The sequence below is a fragment of the Neomonachus schauinslandi genome, chromosome 11 (assembly GCF_002201575.2).
Source record: "Neomonachus schauinslandi chromosome 11, ASM220157v2, whole genome shotgun sequence".
NCBI classification, from domain to species: domain Eukaryota; kingdom Metazoa; phylum Chordata; class Mammalia; order Carnivora; family Phocidae; genus Neomonachus; species Neomonachus schauinslandi.
In genome coordinates this window covers 81395418-81420368 of record NC_058413.1, presented here as the reverse complement: position 1 = coordinate 81420368, position 24951 = coordinate 81395418, and the positions used below count along the sequence as shown (strand labels likewise).

The 24951-nt window shown below is 43.0% G+C and overlaps 1 protein-coding gene across 1 annotated transcript in view; it reads left to right on the top strand.

The window, feature by feature from the left end:
* Positions 1 to 24951, top strand: part of LOC110586098 (beta-galactosidase-1-like protein 2) — a 51522-nt gene that overhangs the window by 5262 nt on the left and 21309 nt on the right. The window contains exons 2-7 of the mRNA XM_021696241.1: positions 7678 to 7725; positions 8157 to 8354; positions 9775 to 9843; positions 10396 to 10491; positions 12194 to 12302; positions 23408 to 23500. Of these exons, the coding sequence (XP_021551916.1) occupies positions 7678 to 7725; positions 8157 to 8354; positions 9775 to 9843; positions 10396 to 10491; positions 12194 to 12302; positions 23408 to 23500 (613 nt within the window). The remainder of the gene's footprint in view (positions 1 to 7677; positions 7726 to 8156; positions 8355 to 9774; positions 9844 to 10395; positions 10492 to 12193; positions 12303 to 23407; positions 23501 to 24951) is intronic.

Genomic DNA, 24951 nt, shown 5'->3' with positions numbered 1-24951 from the left:
TTAATACCCATCACCAGCCCATCCCCCCACCCCCCTCCCCTCTAGAACCGTCAGTTTGTTTCTCAGAGTCCATAGTCTAAGAGCAGAGTCTTGCTATCAATAGAGTCTTTTAGGTTATCTAACAGAATTTTCACCCCTTTCTAGGTTGGGATATAACCCTTTTTCATTTATGATGCCGTAATGGAAATTTTCCCCCAAATGAAAAATTTCTGTCATATAACATCAGGATACTTTTTATTATTAATATGTGGTTGATTACTATTGTTAATATGTAGTTGAGCAGTTTTGTTGCTTCACCAATGGGTCTCAAGGTTTTGGTCTAATAAGTGTTCATTAAGCTTCCTGCAGTATTTGGTAGACGTTGCCCTCTGAACCAGCAGCATGTCCCTGGATCATGTAGACAGCCACTTGGCCTGACTTGCTGGAGCCTGGGTGCTAGGCCATTTCCTGGCTTACCAAGAAGCCTTTTCAGAGGGAAGGACAGAGGTACTAAGGTTGCAGTAGTGCCGTTGACCTGCAAAATGCTGCAAAATGACCTCGCATCTCTGCAAAATGAGTATACTAGCTTTTGGAATGGAAGGTTCAAGCCCTTTGGAAATATTTAATGCTGTTCCAGCAAAGCAGGAGCCTAAAGCATTGGGCCCAGGCCAAGGATCACATTCAGGAAGCTGGATCAGCTACAAAGACAGAGTTCCATTTTGCTGGGGCTGAAGTCCTTGGGGTTCCAGGATTGATCCAAGAGCCGTTATTCTGGATCAGAGGCATTAAGGGCACTGGCCTGGGCCGCAGAGTGGGCAGCGCCTTCCTTAGGCCCTCAAGCTCCCCTGCTGAGGGAGGAGTGTACAGCTAAAGACTGGTAAGGCCGAAATATCCTCAAGTGGGCAGTTGAAGGGAATGGAATGCCCAAGGCAATGGGACCTCATGGGAACCTGTAACCATATCAGAATCTTGGAGTGATGACTAGAAATTTGTATTTTAGATCCAAGTAAGGAGATTTCTATGCATGATGGTGTCTTTTGGGCAGTTTAACATAACTGCCATCTAAGTAATTGTCTCTGGGCATGACCACTTGAATGAATGAAGAGGTGAGTGTTTTCTTGGTCTTTAATATGATGCATTGGACTCAGATGCAGGTGAACCTCTGCTTAGGGTAGCCCTAGTAGGATCACAGTGCACCTGGAAATTGGATTTGTAAGTTATCTCTCAAGTATACATTATGTATAGTGACAAAATAACCAATCCCTAGGATCAGCAAAGACTTATGCTCTGTGAATTGGAGGACTATTTCTGCAGATTCCTACCTTATGTACTGAGCTTGTCCACACCCTTGGCCAGCCTAAAATTGCATGGACATTGCCTGGTCTCTGCTGGGGGCCAATATGCCTCAGAAGTTGATGATGCTCTCTCTGCCCCATCTGGTTGGGTGGATACTACCTTGTCTGAATCTGGTCAGATTGTGTGGTATGACAGAAGGCTGAAGGAGATGGCTGTGACTCCAAGTGAAGCCTCCCAGTCCTGCTATGGCCCCCATTACTGATCAATATTTGCAGGATTTACAGGTGACACAGGGATGACTTCTGGCATGGCAAGAGCCATTTCAGACCTGCCTTGATCTTTAGCACACTCTGTTCAAGGAGATCGTTCAAGTAGGTGACTGGATCTGGCTCTTCTCCCACCGCACCTGGAAGACCGTCTCTGAGAGCTGAGAATCAATTCAGGAGCCCATTTCACATGAAAGAGGTTGTAAGCTTGTCACCAGCTCATCTGCTTTTTTCCATATTCAAGCATACTAACCCAGCACTTTTGACCATGTCCAGTGACATCCGGCCTGTGTGGAGCCTGCACTGTGTCCTTTGTCATCATGATCCACGACAGTGATAAAGTATAAGAAGGATTCATTCCTCTACCCCCAGCATCCTCCCAGTCACTGCCTGATGGCAACTCCTGACCATAGGGAACTCAGGCCCCAAGTCCTCTGCCTATGGTTTCTGCTGTCACCTGTTGTTGTGTCTCTGGCTTGCACAACCTAATATCACCTGCCGAAAAGGATGGTAGTGACCAGAATACAGAGGTCTTGTTACATGGTGTGAGGCCCTGTCAGAAGTCGTGACACATGTGCCTTCTTCCAGGAACCTCACTGTGGACTGTGGACAGAGTGTGGCTCTGAGCAGAGCAAACCTGAGGACGGGTCAGGTCAGTGACCAAGGCCTGCTCTTCAGTTTATTCTCAGACTGAAAATTTACTTAGCCTACAATGAAGCAAAGATACAAAGGCAACAAAATTTCCAGGAAAAAGTAATATATGCTCCAGCCAGAAAGAAGGCAGATGCCCTGGTCTCAACAAAAAATGTTTCAACAAGGGGCGCCTCGCTGGCTGGTGGAACATGCGACTCTTGATCTCCGGGTTTTGAGTTCGAGTCTCACATTGGGCGGACATTACTAAAAAAAAAAAAAAGCTTTCCACAATCTAAATAAATAAATAAAAGCTTTCCAATTAAAGCTTTCTACAATCTAAAGAAAAAAAGTTTCAACATAAATTGCTTGCTCACTGGGAAAAGCAACAGAAACGAGGGTTTCCTAAGGATTTGGTTATCACAGCTCCTAATTTAGAAGGAAAGTCTCTCTGACCTGGTGTAACCACCTAGTTTCCACTTTCTTTATTTTGTTATTACTGAGTTAATTACTGAGGAAGCATGGGGTTATCATTAATTTATGATCACTAGTACTAATGACTGTTATCAGTATTAACAACTATTTGCATGGTGCTTTCTCATTTATGAAGCTCTAATGTGTAATTATCTCATTTTCTCCCAGTGAATTCCTTGGAGAAACCCCACATTTATCATCCCCATTTTCTCAGTGAATTCATCCTTTTCATTAATATATTAAAAACTCAGTAACCTACCAGAAGATTTTCAGAAAGAAAACAGTTGAATTCTCCAGAATTTAGAATTTGATATGGGCTAGCTTTTGTTGTTTGCAGTGTTAGCTTCATGCTTCTTAATAAGCACTGAGAGGAAATATTTTTTAAAAAATCTAGAAAATAAGAGCACATAAAGACAGTAGCAAATAGAAGCTCTATCCAGGAAGAGATTATATATACATATATCAAAGGACAAGATACAGATTAGTGCTTCTCAAACTTTACCTTGGGTTCCGGTTGAAATGCAGATTCTGATTCAGGTCTCAGTTAAGGCCGGAGTTTCTGCATTTGTAGCAAACTCCAGATGAAGATACTTTGCAGGTGCAGACCACAGCTGGAGACATAAACCCAGAAGGAGGCTTCCTAATGACTAGGTACCTGCTAGGGGACAGATTAGGGAGAGTGTGTTACTAGCAGGGAGTATGTTGGAACAAGGGGTCGCAGAGTGCGCTTCCAACCGTGTTTACACCTCTTCACTGAGTGGGTGTGGAGAGGGAGGCTCTCACAGCATTTGGGAGACACCTTAAACAAAAGCTAAGGTCCGTGATATGAGCTTGGTGAGTTGGAGATTGTTGTTTTGAGGTTCTGGCCAGTGAATAAGGAGTGCTGCCCAGTGGAGTGATTGCTCAATTGTATTTTCCCTGTCTTTAAAAATAATGCGATTTTGTGTGTGCATGTGTGTATTTTTACCACTGGACTGTCAGTATACCCCTGTGTTTAAGAAGAGAATCTGTCCATCAGTTCTTCCTCATTCTAGCCTGGGGCTAGCCTGGAGGGTAGGGTACCTGAGGGAATGCCTGGGGGTGTCAGGTGGGGAGAGTATGTAAAGCCTAGTGAGTCCATGAGGCAAGAAGGCAGAGTGTGTTCTTTGGAGCAGATATGGTGAAAACTAAGGGAGACCAAACTCTCCTGTGCCTGCAGTATGAGAGACTTCAGACACAGCCGGAATACCAGGAGCCTGTGGCCAAAGGAAAGAGTGGGGGTGGGGAGGTGGGGGGGGGTAGTGAGAAGAGCCAGACCAAGGAGGTGTCTAGGAGGCCCCGACAGTGGTCATGGAGGGCCTGAAGCCTCCTTTGAGTATCCCAGGCCTCATCCTTTAGGGCAGGGTTGGCAAAGTTTCCTGTAAAGGGCCACATAGTAAATGTGTTCAGCTTTGCAGTGTCTATCCCAGCAACATCACTGTGCCCCAAAGTAGCCACAGTCAGGACTGAAAGGAGTGGGCATGGAGGGGTGTCAGTAAAACCATTTATGGACATTGAAATGTGAAATGTGAAGTTGATATAATTTTTTGTGCCCCCAAATCTTGTTTTTTGGGTTTCTTTCCAACCACTTAAAAATGTGGAAGACATCCATAGCTTGCTGGCTGCACAAAGACAGGAGGCAGGGTGGCTTTGGCCCACACCTGGGGTTTGCTGGATTGGTTTGACAGCATCCTGGTGGGATAGACCTTTCACTGCAAAATTTTAGAAATTGTAATAAGATGGCACAAAATCTTGCATATAAAATATGATTAGACAATAAATTAAATGGTTAAGAATGGAAAAGTTGGGATGATTCCATATTAAGGACATAAAAAAACCCCACTGAGATTGTTCTTTCTAATATGCAAAACATGCAAAAATAAACTTATTTCAAATAGTGACAAAATTCTTTTATAGCACATTACAGAGTATTCTGTTAATATCTGACCTTCACAGCAGTTAGGACAGGCATGCACCCCATTTCACAGAGGAAGAAACTCATGCCCACAGAGCTAGGGTCACTGACTCAAGGTGGCCGTGCTACAAGGGTGGGGCCGGGATTCATGTCCAGATCCTCCTCTTACAGATACTGTTCTTGTTTTTGCTTCCCCATATAGATGGTCCTTTGGAAGAACTGTATTATTATTATTTTTTAAGTAGGTGCCATGCCCAGTGTGGAGCCCAACACGGGGCTTGAACTCATGACCCTGAGATCTTGATCTCAGGGCCTAACCGACTGAGCCACTCAGGTGCCCCTAGAACTATATTCTGAAATATCCTTTCTGAGTCACTTGGAACATGGAACTTTTCTCTTTAGAGAAAGAAAACAATAATTAGGTCCCCAGGTTATCCACAAATGACCATTTCAACTATACTATAATACAACTACAGTCCGCAGAGCACCAGGAGTTCTGGGTCCTGGGGGCTGTGAGAAGTAGGAAGGAGGGGTCAAATTAATTTTTTTTGCCCATGAGTGGCCATTGACAAAATTTCTAAGCGGTCAGTGATGTCTGTGGCACTTCTGTCTTCTTGGCCTCCTGCTCTCCCATCTCTGGCCATCAGGGTCCCTGATTTGCCCCCAAGCCCTCCTGTAACATCTTCCAGGAGCTCAGTCTCACCCAGATCTGTGGAGGAGCTTGTAAAAACTACCAATCCCTGTGGTCCATCTCCACCGTCATTAATTGGTCAGGGGTGGGGCCTGCACATTCCTTAGTTTTAAGCTTCCCAGGTGATTCACATGGGGGGCCAACTTTGAGAACCACCGTGGTGGCTAAACCCAAACCTCCCTTCTAGTCGTGTAGCCGACTTCAGCCAAGTGCTGGGAAGGCTGCTGATGAAGCAATTTCACACCGTTTTGGTCTCACGCGTCCTGCATCCCATTTGGTTACTAAGCCTGTTAAACCGAACTGGTCAATATGTTTGTCCTCCCAGCTCTGATCACAACTGCCCGAGGCCAGACTGTTGTTTCTGGTCTCGAGCAATATTTCTCAATCTCTCGGTGCTGAAGAATCATTTTCCTTTTCTTCTTTAAAAGTTTTTTTCCCCCCAATGTTACTTTATCAAAGACATTGAAAACGCATTACTAGAAAAAGGAAATGAAGAGATCCACAAAGTACATGCCCCAGTCTTTTATGATGAGCTTCAACAGACATAAAATGACCCTCATTGCTCTAAAATTATCTCCGTTTCTGTACCAGTCGCAGACTAGCAGGTGGTTGGCAGCGGTGCGTGCCCACGCCAGGCCCACGCTGCGGAAGGGCCCCGGGCTGGGGTGCATGCTCACACAGCCTCCTCACCTGTCTGCTTGCCATTCCCTGAGTAGATATGCTTTCACTTTTTAATGCTTTTGCCCCTAGTTCCCTCTGGTTTCTTATATTCTCTGCCTTCAAACCTGTGAATATGTCATCTTCTGGACGAAGCTTTCTCTGACTCCACCTGGATGATACAGATAATTTCTTCATTTGACAATTACGTGTGTGTGTGTGTGTGTGTGTGTGTGTGTGTCTATTTCAGCTACTGTCCTCTGCCATTGCTAGGACTACCTAATTTGTGGAGCCCGGTGCATAATGAAAATGTGGGGCCTTTGTCTAAAAAACATTGAGAATTTCAGGATGGGGATAGTGTGTCTGAAATCATGTGTACAGTGTGTGCTCTGATACATTTATATATCGTAATGTGATTGCCACTGTAACAATAATTTATCACATGACATAATTATAGTACAATATAGTCTATATTCAATATACTGTGGATTAGATCTCTGTGGCTTATTTAACTACTTGTTGCAAGGGAGCCTTCTGAGCTTGGGGCCCTGTGTGGACTGCATGGGTCACATGCCCCAGAGGCCAGCCCTGGCCTTATCTTTGTGCTTGCCTTACAGCACAGCATGACACTGACTTGTAATTATCTGAGTGTGCATGGAGGTGGAGAAGACTGTATGTGTCAGGATGCCTTATAGGGACCGTGAAGTCTGTGGCTTGGAGGAACTTTGGTAGGATGGGAGCCAGCACATCCCTCATGTGCTGAGGAGCATGCACACCTGCAGTGGATTTTCACTAAATGCCATTAAAAATTTTCCCACCAATAGCAGGGCTCTGGCTGCTTTACAGTGTAGGGTATGCACGTTTATGTTCCGAGCTGAAGCACTTGGCACTGTAAGCGGAGGAGAAGCTGGTTGGCCTGTAGGAAAAGGACGCAGCAGGAGGACAGGGCTGTGGCGGAGATGGAGAGAGAGTGGAAGGGATGGCTCATCCCATAAGCATACTAGGAGAGTCAGCAATGGGATGTGCGACATGCATGTGCCCTCTGCCCCCATGATCTCCACTCCTGGACCCCATGGAGGCCAAAGCTCTGTGAAGGAGCTGCCCCTTTGAAGGACACAGAACTGTTGAATCCAGAATCAAGATTGAAGCTCTTCGCCTAATTTTGGCTCCTGCATCTCTGTTTCTTCTAAGAGACGACAGTCCGCCGTCAGTGTGTATCGATATGGATTGCGTGGAGCAATTTGGGCCTTAAGCAGAGAATGTCTCTCAGTGGCACAGTTTTAGCTAGTGTTACAAAATGAATGGAAAGACTGATAGGCAGCAGTTTAGGGAGCTTTCTGATGCAGAAGAGCCCTGAGGGGCAATACGCCCTCTAGTGTCAGGAACTGTAATGAAAAGTGGGTGCGGAAAAGGCACCAACGGAAATTTGCTTTCCCCTCAGACCTACTCACCGTTTTCTGTCTCCAAACTCCTAAATTTTTTGGCTCCCCCAGAGTCTCTTGCTGGGTTTCTCTCATGGTCTTTGGAGACGGGGGAGGAAAGAGAGGGAAGGAATTCTAGTCATGGGGATCAGTTTGAGGGGACTCCTCAAGACCTACTTTTTTAGGGACTAGCACTTTCCAACAGCCCTCCCAGGTGGGGCTCTCTGTTGTGCTGGATTATCTCTTGAACTTGATCTTTAGATAATAATTAATACTTGGAATGTTGGTCAATGAACAGATGCTGTTTCTAACCCAGATACCTCCTTCTAGGTATTTGCATCTCAGGCTGGGCAGCTATGACCATGAGGCGGCTCAGAGGTACTATTTGAAATAGCTGCTTCTTTGATGCTTAGTCAAATGGCCTGGACAAGCTGGCCATTGTAGGAACCTGCCCTAGGCACCCCGCACGCCCCTGGGAATACCCTTTCCATGCTGTGTGCCCCCACCTCGTCCTCTCTCCTGTTAGCACAGTTTTCATGTTGACCTTTGTGTTTGTCTTGTTCCTGACTATGGCCTCAGCTTGCTCTTCCCCTGCAGTGGGATGCAGATGAGTGTACTGAAGAAAGACTCCTTCTAAGGTGTGGCTAAATCGGAGGGTGGGGAACCTTTTCTGAAGGCCTCAGAAGCAGGAGCTCTTAGAAACGCAGAGGGCCTGTGGAGGAGGAGAAAAAGCCTCTCTCCTAAGACTCTGTACCCCTGCTTACTGGTGAGGATGAGCCAAGCTTCTCGGCTGCCTTTTCTCTTTGCAGATTGGATTGGTATAATCTGCTCCCTGCGTGGCTAAGACACCGGCAGTCAGGGCTGCAGGCCAACGGCCAATACTTCATGCTGGAGGACTCAACTTTCTGGATCTTCGGGGGCTCCATGCACTATTTCCGGGTGCCCAAGGAATACTGGAAGGACCGTTTGCTGAAGATGAAAGCTTGTGGCTTGAATACCCTCACCACGTGAGTGCTGGCCCACCCCACCACCAAGCATTGGCATCTGTCGCATCTGTGTCCTGGGCTTCTTCAAGGCACCCCAGACTGTAGGTCTCCATTGTGTCAGGATGGGGGGAGCCCTGCCAGATCCTGCACGTGAGCTGTCCCTGAAGAGAATCTTTAGGCTGACCTTTGTGGGGAAAAATATAGGAAGAGCCCACCCCTCTGCATAAGTCTGCCGGGTTCGACAGCCTTCTTCCCTCACCTGCACAGCACTCCCCATTAGTGCGGATGAGAAGACAGGATGGATGTATAAGCTTTAGAGGAATAGAAAGAGCAATGGCGTACAAAGGAATACAGCGAAGGAGGTGAGTGTAGGTGTAGGAGGTGATTAAATTATCCAATTTTTTTTTTTAAACAAGCACTCCAGCCCCCAATTTATTCAGCAAATGAATGTGATCTTTTTCAAAATAGCTTCCTTGGGAAAGCTGTTTTCAGGCAAAAATATATGATTACAGATCAAGCATGTGGATTTTCTTGAGTGGTTCATGAGCTAGCTTTGAAGACAATTTCTAAGAAGAATTACAAGAATGTTCTGGGCCATCACAGCATAGATGAAACAAATGTATGATTTTCCAGAAGGATTACTTAAAAGGATCCATTTATTTGCATATGTAAGTTCTGGTCCTGGGGGTACATTCACACATCACAAGACTCCTGAAGCTTGTGGGAATATTGCAGGCTAAGCATTTTACCTTATAAAAGCTAGGTAATCTGTATTTTCTTAAACAGGGAACTCCTGAGTCTGAATTGGAAGCAAGCAAACCTCCTCCCCCTTTACCTGTGCACATTCTTTACAGTTGGAGAGGGCTCCACTGGAAGCTAGGGGTGGGTGGGAGTCCAGGAGAGGAGCTGCTGTGTTACCTCTGCCTCTTGAGTTGGGCCCCTTAAAGAACTTATTTTATTTCCTTATCTTCTAAAGAGAAGATAAGGAAAGAATTCTTCGGAATTTTGGTTGCTTCAGTAAAAATAGGACTGACCACTGAAGTTTCCTCTTATCTTACTTTTAACTTTTTCTCTTAAGAAGTTACTTTTTTTTTTCTCTGATGAAGAAAAAGTGGGAGAGATGGGGAGGGAGGGAGGAAGTGGGGGGAGTGCATGCTCAAGCTCACCTGTGGTCACATCTTATGCTTCACCCAAATCTCACTGGCCTTCTCTCCTGTCTCCTAAGGAGATGAGGTATTAGCCCCCCAGGGACCGGCCCTGGATACTCTAAGGTCCCTAAGTCTCTTCACTTAGTTCTTGGTTCCAATCCTGACACCATTAAGACATGTATCTAAGAAATACATCTTCAACCATCATAATGGGTTTTAGGGGTAAAGAAGGTAATCTAGAAGACAAAGTGGAATAAATGAAAGCTCATTCCTGTAATTATCTTCTATTACAGCTATGTTCCATGGAACCTCCATGAGCCAGAAAGAGGCCAGTTTGACTTCTCTGGGAACCTGGACCTGGAGTAAGTGCTCTTGCTGCTTCTATGGCCTGGCCTGGGGTGGGGAGGCAGAGAGGTGGCCCCTTGGGGTTGATCAGGAACCATGGGACCATCTTGGTTCTGCTTTGAGAACCAGAGAGAGGCGGGTCGGGAGCCTTATTCATGGGACGCACATGCTCTCCATGAACCTGTTACTCCTGGGGGTCTGGGTCTGCCTCCTCGGAGCCCAGACCTCTTCACTGCAGCCCAGAGGTGCCTAATCCCCAGTGTCTGCCCTGCTTTGCAGTGTGGGCCAGCCACCTGTGCTGGGACAGGGGTTGCCCCTCTATGGTAGCAAGGCTGTTGGGGTCAGGTTCACTCTTAGGACCCCCCCATACCCTGTTTGATGCCCTTCCTCCTTATGCCCCCAGTGGGGCTGTGCAGAAGGTCCTGGGCTGGGAGCAAGTGCGAACCCAGCTCCCAGGGCCTGTGAAGGGAGGGAGGAGAGGAGCTGGGCAGCTCCACCACCTTGTGATGCTGGGCTTGTCCCCACCGTCCCCTCTGTGTCTTGAGAGCTGCTGACACTGACCTCCCTAGGGCCTTTGTGCTGATGGCTGCGGAGATCGGGTTGTGGGTGATTCTGCGTCCAGGCCCCTACATCTGCAGTGAGATTGACCTCGGGGGCTTGCCCAGGTGAGTGGGGCTGTGAGGGGCTTCAGCTGTGGCTTGAGTTGGACCTCTGTGCTTCTGCAAAACGGTAATCACAAATGGAGGTTTAATTTTGCTACTAAAGTATATTCTTCATTCGTACTGAAATTCCTTTTCAGAGTAAGTGATGCCCAAAGGAGCCCATTTTAAATGATGTCACTTTATTTGATAAAGTATAAGAGAAACAAATTATTGTTTTTGTTTTGTCTTATCTTCAAATCTCAGGCTTTAGTGAATTATGGAGTAGAAATCTGGACGGTAATCACCTGGTACCACATTCATTCCTTGTCCTCATCATTACTGCCATTAATTTTCAGCAAAAAGACTTTCTTTTAATAGGCATAATCTTTCCCATCCTCAGGGTGTTCCAGATGGTTAGATCCACTTTCTCCCTACCCCATGCAGCCCCAAGGGGGGAGAAGGCTGGTCCTGTTTGCCTTGTGGTCTCCTTCGGGAATGGCCTCTCCCCACAGCACAGCCACCAGGCCAGGCCTTGTTTTCTCTCTCGTCTCCAGCGCGACCCATCCCTTCCCTAGGGATCCCAAGCAGGCTCTACCTCCATCTCCTTCGCTCTCTAGGATCACTTCTCTGTCTCTGTGCCCTTGACAAGGCTGTGCACACAGCCAGAGTGCCCTCCCCCTGCACCTAGGGATTAGAAATCTGTGTGTCAGCGATGTCCTCTGGCTCAGCCGGAGCTGCCAGGAGGAGGACAGGATTTAAGTGTTAGCTCAGAAGCAGCGGGAGCTCCAGCACTCAGCCCTCCTCCTGGGCAGCACTATCCATTCAGGTCCTGACACTAGGGCACACCCCAGGGAGGCCCAAACAAGCAGAGGCCCAGTGTTGATGAGAAGCTAGACCCTTTTAGGTGACATGGAGGGTGGAGGTATCTAGAGGAAGCTGCTCTCTCCTTAAACATTTTTACCTAACGTAAACTGATAATTTTCTGACCCTGTTCAGGACTTCCAAATTAGACAAGAAGCATCAGAGCCTTTATAAGAAAATATAAGTGTTTTCTCAGAATTTCAAGTGAGAAGGAAAAGTTCCTGACTCCAGCTCTGGAAGGAATGATCTGTGTACACCTGGGGAATACGATCACAATGGACGGGTTGTGGGAAGCATTCACCTTTTCTTGCTCATCAGCAACTCCCCTGAGCTGAGCTCTGAAGAGCTGAGGAGGCTGATGCTAATGAGCCCCTCGGGTCAGCCTAGAGAGAAGTGGGGAGAAGTGGGATTAGCCTCTCATGGCCTCTGTGTCAGGCCTGGTTTTCTGGGTGACACTGGAAGGTTACATCTGGCCCCAGTGATTCCTTAACCCCTTTGGCTTCACCCCTTTGTAATGAGATGTTAGAATAAATGCTTCAACACTGGGCTTGAGTTCAGTGAAAAGCTTTTCTCACTCTGACTGGCAGCCAGACCGATAGCCACAAAGCTGGAAATAAAATCCCTTGCAGTGCGGGTTGTCTTTTCGTAGGGAAGCAGTGCAGAGTGTGGGGCTGGAGCTGTGGTAGAGTTTGCCTCTGGATCTGTTTGCACAATCTCCTGCCTTCCTGGCTGAGTGGAGGTAGTGGCGTGGGAATGGTCCCGCTCCCCCCAGGACTCTGAAGCTGCTTCTTTTCTCCCCACCATCATCCTGCCCAGGACAAACCCACAAACAGTGCAACTAATTCCCACCCCCCTTTTATTCAAGCTGGTTACTCCAAGACTCTGGCATGAGGCTGAGAACAACTTACAAGGGCTTCACCGAAGCAGTGGACCTTTATTTTGATCACCTGATGTCCAGGGTGGTGCCACTCCAGGTAAAAGCGAGGAGCATCCTCTTTGATCTTCAACTGTCTTCCTACTGGGAGTAAATAGTCCTAGGGGAGCTCTCAGACCAGGGGCTCACAGTTCCTTCCGACACAGGAGTGCATTCTTCCCCACTGCCTGAGATCTGTAATTGGACGGGTTTGTAATAGTTGTCTTTTAAAAGATGTATTTCGGTGTTGTCTTAGGTGGTATAGTGCTGAAAGGATAGACAGGCGCAAGGACCTACGTTTATCCAGTGTCAGAGCTGCCACATGTGGTGTGTTGGTAACTGAAAAACCCACCAACTGGTGTCCCAATAGTGTACTAACCGGCTCAGTCCTACATGGAGAGGAGCGTAAGTGGATGGGCCCTTACCTGTAAGACAGCAGGACTTTTTGTAGTTTTAACAGTTGATGACTTTTCATGGTACATCTTTTGCTACCTACCAAAAAGGGGCTGTGTATGGTATACATTTTATTCAAAACATAGGTGATAAAAATGAATTTTGGGGAGAAAGTATCTTATCATTGCATGTAATATTTGGAAGCAATAAAAAGGCAGGAATAGGAATAATCAATCCAATAGCTTATATAAAAATTAGAAGAGTCATGCAGAGAAATTAGTACATTTAAAAAATTAGTACCTCTATAAAAATTGCTCTTGAGTCAGTGGTTTGGAATGTTCACAGCACACATAGATCAAAGGAATTACTTGACCATTTGTAGGGTAGGCAAATAAAACACAGGGTATTCCGTTAAATTTGAATTTCAGATAAACAAGGAATATGTTTTTTAGTATAAGTATGTCTTAAATATTGCATGGAACATACCTACGTTAAAAATATTCATAATTTATATAAAAATTTATTCATTGTAAATTCAAGGTTTTTTCAGATTTTTTTTTTTAAAGATTTTATTTATTTATTTGAGAGAGAGAATGAGATAGAGAGACAGCATGAGAGGGGGAGGGTCAGAGGGAGAAGCAGACTCCCTGCTGAGCAGGGAGCCTGATGCGGGACTCGATCCTGGGACTCCAGGATCATGACCTGAGCCGAAGGCAGTCGCGTAACCAACTGAGCCACCCAGGCGCCCCCAGATTTTTTTTTATTATTATGTTATGTTAATCACCATACATTACATCATTTGTTTTTGATATAGTGTTCCATGATTCATTGTTTGAGTATAACACGCAGTGCTCCATGCAGTATGTGCCCTCTTTAATACAGATCACCAGACTAACCCATCCCCCCACCACCCTCCCCTCTAGAACCCTCAGTTTGTTTCTCAGAGTCCATAGTCTCTCATGGTTCGTCTCCCCCTCCGATTTCCCCCCTTCATTCTTCCCTTCCTGCTATCTTCTTCTTCTTTTTTTTTTTTAAACATATAATATATACTTTGTTTCAGAGGCACAGGTCTGTGATTCAACAGTCTTACACAATTCACAGCGCTCACCATAGCACATACCCTCCACAATGTCTATCACCCAGCCACCCCATCCCTCCCACCCCCCACCACTCCAGCAACCCTCAGTTTGTTTCCTGAGATTAAGAATTCCTCATATCAGTGAGGTCATATGATACATGTCTTTCTCTGATTGACTTATTTTGCTCAGCATAATACCCTCCGGTTCCATCCACGTCGTTGCAAAGGGCAAGATTTCATTCCTTTTGATGGCTGCATAATATTCCATTGTATATATATACCACCTCTTCTTTATCCATTCATCTGTTGATGGACATCTTGGCTCTTTCCACAGTTTGGCTATTGTGGACATTGCTGCTATAAACACTGGGGTGCACGTACCCCTTCGGATCCCTACATTTGTATCTTTGGGGTAAATACCCAGTAGTGCAATTGCTGGATTGTATGGTAGCTCTATTTTCAACTTTTTGAGGAACCTCCATACTGTTTTCCAGAATGGCTGCACCAGCTTGCATTCCCACCAACAGTGTAGGAGGGTTCCTCTTTCTCCATATCCGCGCAATAGCTGTCATTTCCTGACTTGTTAATTTTAGCCATTCTGACTGGTGTGAGGTGGTGTCTCATTGAGGTTTTGATTTGGATTTCCCTGATGCCAAGTGATGTTGAACACTTTTTCATGTGTCTGTTGGCCATTTGGATGTCTTCTTTGGAAAAATGTCTGTTCTTGTCTTCTGCCCATTTCTTGATTGGATTCTTTGTTCTTTGGGTGTTGAGTTTAAGAAGTTCTTTATAGATTTTGGATACTAGCCCTTTATCTGATATGTCATTTGCAAATATCTTCTCCCATTCTGTCGGTTGTCTTTTGGTTTTGTTGACTGTTTCTTTTGCTGTGCCAAAGCTTTTAGTCTTGCTGAAGTCCCAATAGGTCATTTTTGCCCTTGCTTCTATTGCCTTTGGTGATGTTTCTAGGAAGAAGTTGCTGTGGTTGAGGTCGAAGAGGTTGCTGCCTGTGTTCTCCTTTAGGATTTTGATGGACTCCTGTCTCACGTTGAGGTCTTTCACCCATTGGGAGTCTATTTTTGTGTGTGGTGTAAGGAAATGGTCCAGTTTCATTCTTCTGCATGTGGCTGTCCAATTTTCCCAACACCATTTGTTGAAGAGACTGTCTTTTTTCCATTGGACATTCTTTCCAGCTTTGTCGAAGATTAGTTGACCATAGAGTTGAGGGTCCATTTCTGGGCTTTCTATTCTGTTCTGTTGATCTATGTGTCTGTTTTTGTGCCAGTACCATACTGTCTTGATGATGACAGCTTTGTAATAGAGCTGGAAGTCCGGAATTGTGATGTCGCCAGCTTTGCTTTTCTCTTTCAACATTCCTCTGGCTATTTGGGGTCTTCTCTGGTTCCATACAAATTTTAGGATTATTTGTTCCATTTCTTTGAAAAAAGTAGATGGTATTTTGATAGGGATTGCATTGAATGTGTAGATTGCTCTAGGTGGCATTGACATCTTCACAATATTTGTTCTTCCAATCCATGAGCATGGAACGTTTTTCCATTTCTTTGTGTCTTCCTCAATTTCTTTCATGAGTATTTTATAGTTTTCTGCATACAGATTCTTTGCCTCTTTGGTTAGATTTATTCCTGGATATCTTATGGTTTGGGGTGCAATTGTAAATGGGATCGACTCCATAATTTCTCTTTCTTCTGTCTTGTTGTTGGTGTATAGGAATGCCACTGATTTCTGTGCATTGATTTTATATCCTGCCACTTGACTGAATTCCTGTATGAGTTCTAGCAGTTTTGGGGTGGAGTCTTTTGGGTTTTCCACATAAAGTATCATATCAACTGCAAAGAGTGAGAGTTTGACTTCTTCCTTGCCGATTTGGATGCCTTTTATTTCTTTTTGTTGTCTGATTGCTGTGGCTAAGACTTCTAATACTGTGTTGAATAGCAGTGGTGATAGTGGACATCCCTGCCGCGTTCCTGACCTTAGGGGGAAAGCTTTCAGTTTTTCCCCATTGATAATGATATTCGCTGTGGGTTTTTCATAGATGACTTTTATAATATTTAGGTATGTACCCTCTATCCCTATACTCTGAAAAGTTTTGATCAAGAAAGGATGCTGTACTTTGTCAAAAGCTTTTTCTGCATCAATTGAGAGGATCATATGGTTCTTGTTCTTTCTTTTATTAATGTATTGTATCACACTGATTGATTTGTGGATGTTGAACCAAACTTGCAGCCCAGGGATAAATCCCACTTGGTCATGGTGAATAATCCTTTTAATGTACTGTTGGATCCTATTGGCTAGTATTTTGGTGAGAATTTTTGCATCCGTGTTCATCAAGGATATTGGTCTGTCATTCTCCTTTTTGATGGGGTCTTTGTCTGGTTTGGGGATCAAGCTAATGGTGGCCTCATAAAACGAGTTTGGAAGTTTTCCTTCCATTTCTATTTTTTCGAAGAGTTTCAGAAGAATAGGTATAAATTCTTCTTTAAACATTTGGTAGAATGCCCCTGGGAAGCCATCTGGCCCTGGGCTTTTGTTTGTTGGGAGATTTTTGGTGACTGCTTCAATTTCCTTAGTGGTTATAGGTTTGTTCAGGTTTTCTATTTCTTCCTGGTTCAGTTTTGGTGGTTGATACATCTTTAGGAATGCATCCATTTCTTCCAGATTATCTAATTTGGTGGTATATAGTTGCTCATAATATGTTCTTCTAATTGTTTGTATTTCTTTGGTGTTGGTTGTGATCTCTCCTCTTTCATTTGTGATTTTATTTATTTGCATCATTTCTCTTTTCTTTTTGATAAGTCTGGCCAGGGGTTTATCAATCTTGTTAATTCTTTCAAAGAACCAGCTCCTAGTTTCGTTGATCTGTTCTACTGTTCTTTTGGTTTCTATTTCATTGATTTCTGCTCTGATCTTTATTATTTCTCTTCTCCTGCTGGGTTTCGGCTTTATTTGCTGTTCTCTCTCGAGCTCCTTTAGGTGTAGGGTTAGGTTGTGTATTTGAGACCTTTCTTGTTTCTTGAGAAAGGCTTGTATTGCTATATACTTTTCTCTTAGGACTGCCTTTGCTGCATCCCAAAGATTTTGAACAGTTGTGTTTTCATTTTCATTTGTTCCCATGAATTTTTTTAATTCTTCTTTAATTTCCTGGTTGGCCCATTCATTCTTTAGTAGGATGCTCTTTAGCTTCCATGTATTTGAGTTCTTTCCGACTTTCCTCTTGTGATTGAGTTCTAGTTTCAAAGCACTGTGGTCTGAAAATATGCAGGGAATGATCCCAGTCTTTTGGTACCTGTTGAGACCTGATTTGTGACCTAGGATGTGATCTATTCTGGAGAATGTTCCATGGGCACAAGAGAAGAATGTGTATTCTGTTGCTTTGGGATGGAATGTTCTGAGTATATCTGTGAAGTCTATTTGGTCCAGTGTGTCATTTAAGGTCTTTATTTCCTTGTTGATCATTTGCTTAGATGATATGTCCATTTCAGTGAGGGGTGTGTTAAAGTCCCCCAATATTATTGTATTGCTGTCGATGTGTTTCTTTGCTTTTGTTATTAGTTGGCTTATATGATTGGCTGCTCCCATGTTAGGGACATAGATATTTACGATTGATAGACCTTCTCGTTGGATAGACCCTTTAAGTAGGATATAGTGTCCTTTCTCAACTCTTATTACAGTCTTTGGTTTAAAATCTAATTTGTCTGATATAGGGATTGCCACCCCAGCTTTCTTTTGGTGTTCACTAGCATGGTAAATGGTTTTCCACCCCCTCACTTTCAATCTGGGGGTTTCTTTGAGTCTAAAATGAGTCTCTTGCAGACAGCATATTGATGGGTCTTGTTTTTTAATCCAATCTGATAGCCTGTGTCTTTTGATTGGGACATTTAGCCCATTTACATTGAGGGTTACTATTGAAAGATATGAATTTAGTGCCATTGTATTGCCTGTAAGGTGACTGTTACTGTATATTGTCTGTGTTCCTTTCTGGTCTATGTTGCTTTTAGGCTCTCTCTTTGCTTAGAGGACCGCTTTCAAGATTTCTTGTAGGGCTGGTTTTGTGTTTGCAAATTCCTTTAGTTTTTGTTTGTCCTGGAAGCTTTTTATCTCTCCTTCTATTTTCAATGACAGCCTAGCTGGATATAGTATTCTTGGCTGCGTATTTTTCTCATTTAGTGCTCTGAATATATCATGCCAGTCCTTTTTGGCCTGCCAGGTCTCTGTGGATAGGTCTGTTGCCAATCTAATGTTTCTACCATTGTAGGTTACAGATCTCTTGTCCCGAGCTGCTTTCAGGATTTTCTCTTTGTCTCTGAGACTCGTAAGTTTTACTATTAGATGTCGGGGCGTTGACCTATTTTTATTGATTTTGAGAGGGGTTCTCTGTGCCTCCTGGATTTTGATGCCTGTTTCCTTCCCCAAATTAGGGAAGTTCTCTGCTATAATTTGCTCCAATATACCTTCTACCCCTCTCTCTTTTTCTTCTTCTTCTGGGATCCCAATTATTCTAATATTGTTTCATCTTATGGTATCACTTATCTCTCGAATTCTGTCCTCATGATCCAGTAGTTGTTTATCTCTTTTTTTCTCAGATTCTTTATTTTCCATCATTTGGTCTTGTATATCACTAATTCTCTCTTCTGCCTCATTTATCCTAGCAATTAGAGCCTCCATTTTTTTTTTTAAGATTTTATTTATTTATTTGAGAGAGAGAATGAGACAGAGAGAGAGAGCATGAGATGGGGGAGGGTCAGAGGGAGAAGCAGGCTCCCCGCCGAGCAGGGAGCCCAATGTGGGACTCGATCCCAGGACTCCAGGATCATGACCTGAGCCGAAGGCAGTCACTTAATCAACTGAGCCACCCAGGCGCCCGAGCCTCCATTTTTTATTGCACCTCATTAATAGCCTTTTTGATTTTGACTTGGTTAGATTTAGTTCTTTTATTTCTCCAGAAAGCGTTTCTCTAATAACTTCCATGCTTTTTTCAAGCCCAGCTAGTATCTTTAAAATCATCATTCTGAACTCTAGTTCCGACATCTTACTAATGTCCGTATTGATTAGGTCCCTGGCAGTCGGTACTGCCTCTTGTTCTTTTTGTTGAGGTGATTTTTTCCATCTTTTCATTTTGTCCAGAGGAGAATAGATGAATGAGAGAACAAAATGCTAACAGGGTAACAATGTCCCCAGAAAATATACACTAAACAAATCAGAAGAGACCTTCCAGAAAGTGGTCGCTTTTCTGTTCAGAGAGTTGTTGCTATTCTTTTCTTCAATCTCTTGTTGAATTCGTAGGTGTTCACAATGGTTTGATCCCTATCTAGCTGAATTCCTGGGACCAGATGAAATTTAGGTCTCCTACTGCTCCACCATCTTGCTCCTCCACCTGGTAAATTCAAGTTTAATTGGCTATCTTTTATTTTTATTTCTTAAGCCTAGAAGCCCTAATCATGAAAGAAGTAAGAAGCCACGAAATTATTAGCCTAGATTTTTGTAAGGAAACTGGAATTACTGAGATGATCCAGCAGGTTGTAGTAGATTGGGTGCTGGAGGTAGAGGCGGGGTTGTAGGGATGGTCATGCCAGGAATATGGCTCAGAAGCATTCTTAAATATTTAAAAAAAATCTGGGTATAACATAATTATTTTGTTTTTCGTTGTGGCAAAATATACATAACATAAAATTTACTACTCTTACCATTTTTAAGTGTAGATTTCACTGGCCTTACATCCATTCACATCATTGTGCAAACATTACTACCATCCATTTCCTGAACTTTTTCATCTTCCCAAACTGAAACTCTATATCTATTAAACATTAACTTCTTATCTCCCCTCTCCATAACCTCTGGCCACCACCATTCTACTTTCTGTTGCTATGAAATAGACCATTTTAGGTACTTCATATAAGTAGAATCATACAGTATTTGTCCTGTTATGACTGGCTTCTTTCACTTAGCATGTCTTCAAGGTTCATCCGCATTGTAGCACGTGTAGCAGGTGTCAGAATTTCCTTCCTTTCTAAGACTGAATAATAATCCTTTGTATGTATCATATTTTGTTCATCCATTCATTCATCAAGGACACCTAGGTTGCTTCTGCCTGTTGTGAATAATGCTGCTATGCTAATTAATCTTACTAAAGGTTTGTCAATTTTGTTAATCTTTCCAAAGAACTAACTCTTGGTTTTGTTGCTTTTTCTCTATTTTTTTATTATCTCTTTTTATCTCCGTTCTAATCTTTAATATTTCCTTCCTTCTGCTACCCTTCAGTTTAGTTTGTTTCTTTTTTCTAGTTCCCTAAGGTGAAAAGTTAGGTGTTGACTTAAGACCTTTCTTCCTTTTTAATGTGTTTACAGCTATAAATTTCCGTCTTAGCATTGCTTTTGCTGCATCCCATAAGTTTATGTTGAATTTTTATTTTCATTTGTCTCAAGATATTTCCTGATTTCCCTGTTATTTCTTCTTTTAATCATTAGTTGTTTTTAAGAGTGTGTTAATTTTCACATATTTCTGGAATTTGAAATGTGAATTTTTCAGTGTTCTTTCTGCTGTTGGTTTCTAGTTTATTCTATTGTGATTGGAAAAGATACATTGTATGATTTCAGTCTTTAAAATTATTAAAATTTGTGTTATGGCTTAACATATGATCTGTCCTGGAGAATATTCCATGTGTATACATTTGAGAAAAATGTGTATTGTGTTATTGGATGGACTGTTCTATATATATTTGTTAGGTTCATTTGATCTATAGTGTTGTTCACTTCTAAATCTAGGTCTTTTCATTGGGGAGTTTAATCCATTTACATTTAAAGGAATTACTGATGGGGAAACATTTACTTTGGTCATTTTGTTATTTTCTCTATGTTTTGTAGCTTTTTTCTCCCATATTTCCTCCGTTACTATTTTCCTTTGTATTTAGTTGATTTTTTATAGTGACAAGTTTTAATTCCCTTTTCATTTTTTTTGTGTGTATATTCTATAAATATTTTCATTGTGGTTACCATGGAGATTACAAATACTGTCCTAAAGTTATGACATTCTATTTTATATTGGTGCCAACTAAACTTCAATCACACACAAAAACTACTCCTTTATAGCTCCACCTCTCTGTATGTTATTGATGTCACAAGTCAAATCTTTATATGTTGTGTCCTCATTAATATAGATTAGTAATTATTTTCATGCATTTGTCTTTTGAGTCCTGTAAAAAAGAAGTAGATTTATAAATTAAAATTAGAATAATACTGGTTTTTATATTTTTAAAAAAGATTTTACTTATTAATTTGACAGAGAAATAGAGCCAGAGAACACAAGTGGAGGGAATGGCAGAGGGAGAGGGAGAAGCAGGCTCCCCACTGAGCAGGGAGCCTACATGGGGCTCGATCCCAGGACTCTGGGATCACGACCTGAGCCGAAGGCAGACACTCAACCATCTGAGCCACCCAGGCACCCCTACAATTTTCTTTTTTTTTTTAAATTAGTTTCAAGAGGTAGTATTTAATGATTCATCACTTGCATATAACACCCAGTGCTCATTACATCAAGTGTCCTCCTTAATGCCCATCACCCAATTACCCCTTCCCCCCACCCACCTCCCCTCCAGCAACTCTCACTTTGTTTCCTAGAGTACAGCATCTCTTATGGTTTGCTTCCCTCTCAATTTTCATCTTATTTTATTTTTCCTTCCCTTTCCCTATGTTCATTTGTTTTGTTTCTTAAATACCACATATCAGTGAATCATATGGTATTTGTCTTTCTCTGACTGACTTATTTTGCTCAGCATAATACCCTCTAGTTATATCCACATTGTTGAGAATGGCAAGATTTCATTCTTTTTGACATTTATCTTTACTGGAGAACTTTGTATTTTCCTATGGTTTCAAGTCACTGTCTAGCATCTTTTCATTTTAACTTGAGGGACTCCATGTAGTATTTCTCATAAGTCAAGTCTAGTGGTATCAAACTCCCTCAACTTTTATTTGTCTGAGAATGTCTTAATTTCTCCCTCATTTTTTGAAGGACAGTTATGCTGGATGTAGAATTCTTGGTTGATAGTTCGTTTTGTTTTTTTTTTTTTCCTTCAGCACTTTGAATGTATCATCCTTCTGTCACTGCCCTGCAAATTCCTGGTGAGATAGCCACTGATGGTCTTATTGGGGATCATTCATACATGTCAAGTTGCTTTTCTCTTGCTCCTGTCAAGAATCTCTTTTTGTCTCTGGCTCTGACAGTTTGATTGTAATGTGTCTTGGTTTAGGCTCTTGGTTAATGCTACTTGGAGTTCACTGAAGATTCTTGGATTTGTATATCCATGTCTCCTCAAATTTGAGAGGTTTCCAGCCAATTAATTCTTCAAATAATCTCTCTGCCCCTTTTCTTTCTTCTTTTTGGGATTTCTGCAATGAGTGTATTTGTCTGCTTACTGATGTTATGTATGTCCCTCAGGTTCTATTCACTTTTCCCCATTCTCTGTCTCTTTTTGCTCTACAGACTGAATAATTAAAATGACTTGTCTTCAAGTTATCCCATTCTTTCTTCTTTCTGTTTGAATCTGCTGTTGATCTTCTATGGTGAATTTTTCTCTTCAGATATTATATTTTTCAGCTCCAGAAATCCTGTTTAGTTTTTTTATACTTTCTATTTATTGATATTTTCACTTTGCTGATATAGCCTCTTCCTGATTTCTTTGTCCATGTTTTCTTTAGCTCTTTGAGCATATATATGGCAGTTGTTTTAAAATCTTTGTCTAGTAAATCCAGCATGTGTTCTTTAGAGACTTTTTCTAGAGATTTAGTTTATCCTTTTGAATGAGCTGTGTTACCCTGTTTCTTTGCCTTGTGTTTGTTGTTGTTGTTGTTGAAAATTGGGCATTTGAAACAACAGTCACCTCTCTCAGTCTTTGCAGACTGGTGGGGAACACCTTCATTATTTGGTGGGCACCTAAGCATTAAGATCAGCATGGGGTGATGGCTTTAGATCTTCTCAGATGTTTTCTGGGCACACATCTAGTCTGTCCTGTGTGTGCGCCACCTTTTTTTCCCTCCCAACTTTCCCTGGCTGGTTTTACATGTCTTAATTTCTGAAAGAGTCTCACGCCAGCTTCTTTTTGTGGCCTTAGATGTTCTATCATATTCCTCTGCCTATAATCCCTTGCACCCTGGCATACATGGGTCTGTAGACCCCCTGAAATTTTCACATGCTGTGATCTTCATTGCCTTATGTAGCTTCCAACCTGAGGTCCAAGCTAGGCCATTTCCTGTCTGAGCTCCAAGTCAGATGAGACTGAAACTAGTCTACTGGGCAGCCTACAGACAGCCCAGAATATTGCAAACAAGTTCCATTTTGCTCCTTCTGTCTTGAGGGAGGGAACTGGGAATTGGGTTGCTTTTTTCTGACTATGCCATGCTATGCCGGGGAGGGGGTAGGGCGAGAGTGAACAAAGACACCATGAGATTTCTTATCATTTTTTTATTTTATTTAATTTTTTTTTAAGATTTTATTTATTTGCGAGAGAGAGAATGAGAGACAGAGAGCATGAGAGGGAGGAGGGTCAGAGGGAGAAGCAGACTCCCTGCTGAGCAGGGAGCCCGATGTGGGACTCGATCCTGGGACTCCAGGATCATGACCTGAGCCGAAGGCAGTTGCTTAACCAACTGAGCCACCCAGGCGCCTGATTTCTCTTTCCGCAGTACAAGCACGGAGGCCCCATCATTGCTGTGCAGGTGGAGAATGAATATGGTTCCTATAACAGAGACCCGGCCTATATGCCTTACATCAAGAAAGTAAGAGTCAGCTTGGTTTATTTCTTCATATTCCTTCCTCTGAAATGTAGTATGGGCTATGATGTGACATGTTGGCCTAATTCTTTTCTCATATTAATACCACATTTCCTAGCACCATTTATTAATTAGTGAATCCTTTCACCATACTTTTTTTTCAGTGGGGTCATCACTTATTTACCCTCTATAGATTGAGTCTAATTGGGGGTTGCAGTACATACATGGAATTGCAATGGCTGAGAATAAAGGGATGGGCTTCATTGAGTGTGATGATTAGTGAAGTCTCTCTGTAGAGGCTGCTCTCATTCTAGCATCTAAAGCAAGGGTTCCCAGCTTCATCTGAACATACACTTTAAAAATCCCTATGCCCAGGCCATATACCATACTAATCAAATAAGAATCACTGGGGTGGTCCTCAGACATCTGATTCCAATGTGTAGGTTAGTTTGAGAACCACTGATTGAATGTATGGCAGACCAGTATATGGCAGGGCTAGATGATACTTAAAAAAACAGGCCTGTTTTTTTAGATCTGGTTTCTATCCTTTTGTAGCTAAGTCCTTGAGCAAATGCCTTAATTTTTCTAAACCTCCATTTTCTCTTCTTTGAAGTGGGACTAGTGAGAGAATTTGCCTCTCTGAATTGTGCATGTGTGTGAGATCACTTGGCTCAGGACTGTTCTAGGCATGTAGTAAGTAGTGAATAAATAACACTTTGATAGATTATTGGCAGTGGTTTTAGGGTACTTAGAAGGACGGGCCATGGTGTGGGTTGAGGAAATGTTAAGTGGCCTCAGGGAATCCACCTAATTAAAGCTGCTTTAGCTTTGGCCCTTGATGTCAGCATCTCTTCTGCTGTCATAGGCAGATTCATTTTCCATCTGGAAATTACTTCATTCCCTGCACACAGGCAGACCAAGCTCAAGCACTCTAGCTTATAGGTTCTTATCTACTCTTGCCCCTTTCTTATCACCTGCAGAAAGCCCTGTGTAGGGAATAAGCCTGTATCTAGGAAGAGGCATTCCCAGGCATCCTGATAGTCAAGCCCAACTGCAGCCTGTTTAGACCATACCTCCAGCTCCATCTTTGCCTTTGAATTAGCTAGAAAGATCCCAGCCAGGGCTCATGATAGGAGAGCTTCTCCCACTATAACTCCTTCCCTTGGACTGTCTCTCTGGTGCTTCTCCAGCAGGTGTTTACTGAGTCCTGAGCTGTAGAGAAGGAGAGTTCTGCTAATGGGTGGGGAGGAGAGGGCAACCCCTTTAAGGGGCTTCTCCAGCTCAGTCAACACTTCCTTTGTGTCTGGGAAAGGTATCCATATGTGAGACAGATGGACAAAGGGAAGCTGCAGCACCCACCTGCTGTCATCCTGACCTCTTGGGAGGATCCCCTCTTAAGCTGTCTTGCAGCTTGTCCTGGGTGTTGCAGACATATGGACACCATCAGCACAGGATGA